Source organism: Coenobita brevimanus, chromosome 72, assembly GCF_032717465.1.
Source record: "Coenobita brevimanus isolate Jiangsu-jjx chromosome 72, ASM3271746v2, whole genome shotgun sequence".
Taxonomy (NCBI): Eukaryota; Metazoa; Arthropoda; class Malacostraca; order Decapoda; family Coenobitidae; genus Coenobita; species Coenobita brevimanus.
In genome coordinates this window covers 1118824-1125000 of record NC_137025.1, presented here as the reverse complement: position 1 = coordinate 1125000, position 6177 = coordinate 1118824, and the positions used below count along the sequence as shown (strand labels likewise).

At 44.6% G+C, this 6177-nt stretch overlaps 1 protein-coding gene across 1 annotated transcript in view; it reads right to left on the bottom strand.

Annotated features, from left to right (window-relative positions):
* The window catches only part of LOC145407215 (zwei Ig domain protein zig-8-like), a 9307-nt gene extending 6999 nt beyond the window's left edge, over positions 1-2308 (bottom strand). Inside the window, exons 1-2 of the mRNA XM_080278251.1 lie at positions 2245-2308; positions 181-311 (exon numbers count right to left, since the gene is read on the bottom strand). Of these exons, the coding sequence (XP_080134377.1) occupies positions 181-311; positions 2245-2308 (195 nt within the window). The remainder of the gene's footprint in view (positions 1-180; positions 312-2244) is intronic.
* Positions 2309-6177: the final 3869 nt, after the last annotated feature.

Here is a 6177-nt window from a genome sequence, read left to right as displayed (position 1 = left end):
ATCTATCTATCTATCTACCTATCCATCCACCTATCTATCTGCCTATCTATCTATCTATCTATCTGTCTGTCTATCTATCCATCTATCTACCTCAAACCACAAGATATCAACCCTTCTCCATCCACTGTAACCCCACGTCACAAAAGGATTCCCTACGTCTGTACCCTCTACGTAACTCACCGCCCTGTCGCTAAGGTGGTGCACGGTACACGGAAGGCGCGCCGTACCCCCCGCCTGCACCGTCACCGTGTCTTCCGTCTGTCCGAACTGGGGGACCTGCGCCCCCCACCATCGCTCCGTGCCCCCCGCGCCTGTGTGTGGAGAGAGGGGGGGGGTTAGAAGGAGGAATGTACGGATAGATGGATGGATAGATAGATAGATAGATAGATGGATGGATAGACTGATACAGAAAGATACTGTAAATAGATAGATAGATAGACAGATAGATAGATAGAAAGACCGATGCATAGATAGATGGATAGTTAGATAGACAGATAGACAGACAGATAGATAGATAGAGCGCCTGACAGATAGACAGATATATAGATAGATAGATCGATAGACAGACAGATATATAGATAGATAGATCGATAGACAGACAGATAGATAGATAGACAGGAAAGTAGATAACATGCAATTTAACGTCGAATCTCAAAATTAACTCGCCAAGGATCGGGTGCTAAGGATGCCTCTAATGTATGAATTATTATACGTTCCTCGGTCTTCTCCTCCTCCTCCTCCTCCTCCTCCTCCTTCTCTTCTTCTTCTTCCTTTCCCTCCTGCTCCATGTCCTCCTCCTCCTCTCTTTCTTCCTCCTCCTCCTCCTCCTCATCCTCATCCTCATCATCCTCTCCTTCTTCCTCTTCGTCTCCTTCTTCCCCTCCTCCTCCTTCTTTTCCTCCTCCTCCTCCTCCTCCTCCTCCTCCTCCTCTTCCTCCAAAATCGTCCTACCTCCACTCAGAGGGTTTCCCTCAATACTCAGGCTGCCGGGAATGCAAAGCAGGCTGGCGTTGGATGGAATATCAAAGTGTGTTGCAGTGTTCATAGTTTATTGCACGGAGGAGGAGGAGAAGGAGGAGGAAGAGGAGGAGGAAGAGAAGAAGAAGAAGAAGTAGAAGAAGAAGGAGAAGAAGAAGAAGAAGAAGGAGAAGAAGAAGAAGAAGAAGAAGAAAGAAGAAGAAGAAGAAGGAGGGGGAGGAGGAGGAAGAAGAGGAGGAAGAGAAGAAGCAGAAGAGGAGGAGGAGGAGGAGGAGGAGGAGGAGAAGAAGAAAACTTGATCAATATTAAAAAATAAACTAAAAAAAAAAAAAGAGCATGCAGGTGTAATTACTTATAAACAGATATTTAAGTATAAGCTCTTTCCTTACAGTATAAACTAGAAGGGCTTCAGAGCGTGCATACCCCCCGAGGGCGACAAAAATAATGCATGATTTTCTAAGCTGTTCTCCGGCCAGTTTCGCCTATGGGTGTAATTAACTCTGCGGTCTCAGCTTGCCACGTTTCACTATCTCTGAGACTGCATGACTTCGCCAAAAGCCAGACAGACAAACATACAGACAGATTCGTTGATGGAGAGAGAGAGAGAGAGAGAGAGAGAGAGACCCGGAAGTTGCCAGCGCCTGAGATCACCAAAGGCACGCGTGAGTCAATGGAATTTTGCGGAAGTAAAAAAAAAATGAATAATTTGAGTTGGGGCGACAAGGTTTTCCCAGACTTAATAAAATGAAAATTCTCTCTCTCTCTCTCTCTCTCTCTCTCTCTCTCTCTCTCTCTCTCTCTCTCTCTCTCTCTCTCTCTCTCTCTCTCTCTCTCTCTCTCATAATAGCGCCATAATAGCCTGACTAGCGCCTCTTCCTTCACTTAACATTTCATCTCCTCTACTTGTCACTTTCCTCTGCTGGCTAATATTTCAAAACTACTACCACTACCACTACTACTACTGCTACTACTACTACTACTACTACTACTACTACTATTACTACTACTACTACTACTATTACTACTACTATTACTAATAATAATAATAATAATAACAACACTACTACTACTACCACCACCACCACTACAACTATTACCGTACTACTGCTACACTACTACTACTACTACTACTACTACTTTACAAATTTTACTGAGAAGAGGAAAGAAAAGGAAGAAGAAGAAGAAGAAGAACAACAACAACAACAACAACAACAAAACTACAAAGACTCAAAACCCAAAATCTGACTAGTAACCAAGGAGACTCACCCATACAGGACAGGATGAAGACGACGAAGTGGGCCAGGCAGTGGACGGCAGGTGTGACGGCCATCTTGAGAAGTGACCCAAGATGACCCAAGGTGACCCCAAGATTGAGCCCTTCAGTACGAGGACACACTGGTAGGTGGGAGGAAAACTGTATCTACCCACTGCGTCTACTATCTACCCACAGTACCTGGTAGATGAAGGTAGCTTTAATTACTGAGCTACTGAGGAGAGAGAGGGAGTCAAGTTCATCTACTAATTCACTTTTTGATTATCGAAATACTTAAATTCCTCTTATCCTGTTTCTTTTTCTTATCTATTTTCATTATTTATCGCTCACCTTCATTATTTATCGCTCACTTTCATTTCTCATCGCTCATTTCCATTTCATATCGCTCACTTTCAAAATGTTGCGCTTTTTTTCCACTCCCAAAATCGCATAATTAATTTCATTCGCTATTTTTTTTCGTTTTCACCTCTCTCTCTCTCTCTCTCTCTCTCTCTCTCTCTCTCTCTCTCTCTCTCTCTCTCTCTCTCTCTCTCTCTCTCTCTCTCTCTCTCTCTCTCTTCATTTAATCAAACTGTCTTTAAGTTTTCCTTCCTTACTCTCTTATGTCAATGTCAATAATAATTATTCATTTACTTTCACTCGTTTCAAAATAATTTCGTCTTTCACACACACACACACACACACACACACACACACACACACACACACACGTTTCAGTAATCACAGATGGGTTTCAGAAGGCTTCACGCGTCGAAGGGAAGGATTTCGATCTTACGTCCTTTCAGTGCCGAACAGGAGACTTCAGGTGGTTTCAGAGGTCGGTTTCAGATATTTTCGGGTCGGTTTCAGATACGTTCGGTCGGTTTCAGATACTTTCGGGTCGGTTTCAGATACTTTCGGGTCGGTTTCAGATACTTTCGGGTCGGTTTCAGATAACTTCGGTCGGTTTCAGATATCTTCGGTCGGTTTCAGATATTTTCGTTTCCTAGGGCTTCAGGCTGCTCTGTCTTCTGAAGTTATGCCTGAAAGGAGAGACATGAATGAGGGTTGATAATAATAATAATAAGAAGAAGAAGAAGAAGAAGAACAAGCGGTGACAAGGCATAGCAAACCCGTCCCCCGCAGTCATTTTAGGGCATACCCAGAAAAACAACAGGCTATCTTGTCAAAGATGTCACATATCAAATCTGGAGTCAATCGGGTGAAAACTGACGCTTTTATGCCCATTTGAAATTTTAGGCCCGACCCACCTGACACTGACCCCACTACCGCTAAATGAAATGTGGCGTGTTATAGGATGCAGGTTTGAACGATGCACCTTTAGACTTGGTTTCATGTCGATATGACGAATTGGAAAGGAGTTACGGCGAGAAGACGATTTTTTACCCGCATATTTTCTTGTTTCCACATTTCTGGGGCCTACAGCCTGACCCTTGGCCAAATTCGGCCCAAAAGTTATTCAGGTAAATCAGAAGGTCACGGCCCGTCATACCTGTAGTTTTAGTCACAACCGCACCAATAGTTTGCGCGTAAAATTGTTAACAGGGAGAAATTATTACCATGATAATAAATACATCACGGCTCCTGAAGTTACTCTCTCTCTCTCTCTCTCTCTCTGTCTCTCTCTCTCTCTCTCTCTCTCCCTCTCTCTCTCTCTCTCTTTCTCTTTCTCACAAATCTTCCTCCCCCCCAAATCACTCTCTGATCACAGATACTTCCACGCCTTCACTGCCTTTTTACTCTCTCTCTCTCTCTCTCTCTCTCTCTCTCTCTCTCTCTCTCTCTCTCTCTCTCTCTCTCTCTCCGTATATCGCAGGGCATATCCGATAGCTACGCGGGGGGGGGGGGCAGACATGGCGATTGCCCGTAAGAATGGATTTACGGTTGAGAGAGAAGGAAGGGAGAAGGGGAAGGGGGAACTGATGATGATGATGATGATGATGATGATTAGGAGGAGGAGGAAGAAGAGGAGGAGGAGGAGGAGGAGGAGGAGGAGGAAGAAGAAGAAGAGGAGGAAAGGAAAAAGAAAAAATGGAAGAATAAGAGAAGACGAAGAGAAATGAGAAAAGGAAGAAGAGAGAGAGAGAGAGAGAGAGAGAGAGAAAGAAGAAAAGAGGAAAAGAGACAGAGAGGAAGAAAAGAGAGTAGAAGAGAGAGAAAGGAGGAAGAGGGTAGATAATGATAGGGGAGGGAGAGGTATTAGAGAGGAGGAGGAGGAGGAGGAGGTGGAGGAGGAGGAGGAAGAAGAAACTGCAACAGACTGAAAGAGAGAGATAGACAGATAGATAGAAAGGCAGAATCAAAGGAATGAAGGAAGGAAAAGAAAATGAAGGAAGGAAGGAAAGAAAAAGGGAAGGAAGGAAGGCAGGAAGGAAAGAAAGAAGGAAGGCAGGAAAGAAGGAAGGAAGGCAGGAAAGAAAGAAGGAAGGCAGGAAGGAAAGAAACAAGGAAGGTAGGAAAGAAGGAAGGAAGGAAGGAAGGAAGGAAAGAAGGAAGGTAGGAAAGAAGGAAGGAAGGAAGGAAGGAAGGAAAGAAGGAAGGAAGGAAAGAAGGAAGGCAAGCATGCAGGCAGGCAGGCAGGAAGGAAGGAAGGAAGGAAGGCAGGCAGGCAGGCAGGCAGGCAGGAAGGAAGGAAGGAAGGAAGGCAGGAAAGAAGGAAGGAAGGCAGGAAAGAAGGAAGGAAGGAAAGAAGGTAAGAAGGAAGGAAGGAAAGATAGAAGGAAGACAGGAAAGCAGGAAGGAAAAAAGGAAGGAGGGAAGGAAGGAAGGAAGGAAGGAAGGAAGGAAGGACGGAAGGAAGGAAGGAAGGACGGACGGAAGGAAGGAAGGAAGGAAGGACGGAAGGACGGAAGGAAGGAAGGAAGGAAGGAAGGACGGAAGGAAGGAAGGAAGGAAGGAAGGAAGGAAGGACGGAAGGAAGGAAGGAAGGAAGGAAGGACGGACGGAAGGAAGGAAGGAAGGAAGGAGGGAAGGAAGGAAGGAAGGACGGAAGGAAGGAAGGAAGGAAGGAGGGAAGGAAGGAAGGAAGATAAAATGAGAATTATTATGGTTACGACAAAAATGAAAGGCGTGTGTGTGTGTGTGTGTGTGTGTGTGTGTGTGTGTGTGTGTGTGTGTGTGTGTGTGTGTGTGTGTGTGTGTGTGTGTGTGTTTACCTCCTCTGTCTTCTGTCTGTTTATCCACGTATCCTTCTATCTATCTATCTGTCTATCTATCTATCTGTCTGTCTATCTATCTATCTGTCTAACTGTGCGTCTGGCTGTCTATCTATCTATCTATCTATCTATCTATCTATCATTCAACCTAGATCGCCGCGTAATACTTCCGCATTTCTATCTATCTATCTATCTATCTCATTATCAGTCTATACATCTATTAACCTATATTCATCTCATTGTCTATTTCAATCTATCCACACACACACACACACACACACACACACACACACACACACACACACACACACACACACACACACACACACACACACACACACACACACACACACACACACACATCAAAAAACATCACTGCGTTTTTGTTTTTGTTTTTGTTTTTGACTTTTGCAGTTTTCGAAGTTTTTCATGAGTTTCCCCACCCCTTTGTAGGCAAGAGAGAGAGAGAGAGAGAGAGAGAGAGACAGACAGACAGACAGACAGACAGACAGAGCAGTTTGATTCACTTCAGTTTCTATAATCAATCTCTCTCTCTCTCTCTCTCTCTCTCTCTCTCTCTCTCTCTCTCTCTCTCTCTCTCTCTCTCTCTCTCTCTCTCTCTCTCTCCCTCTCTCATAACACAATCGATCCCTACACAATGAAGGTAAATGCGAGAAGGGGCGAGTCTATTACCAAGGGATGGGGGAGTCCATTACCAAGAAGCTGAGGGCGAATCCATTATTAAAAGGGGGAGTGAAGATCTATAGGAAG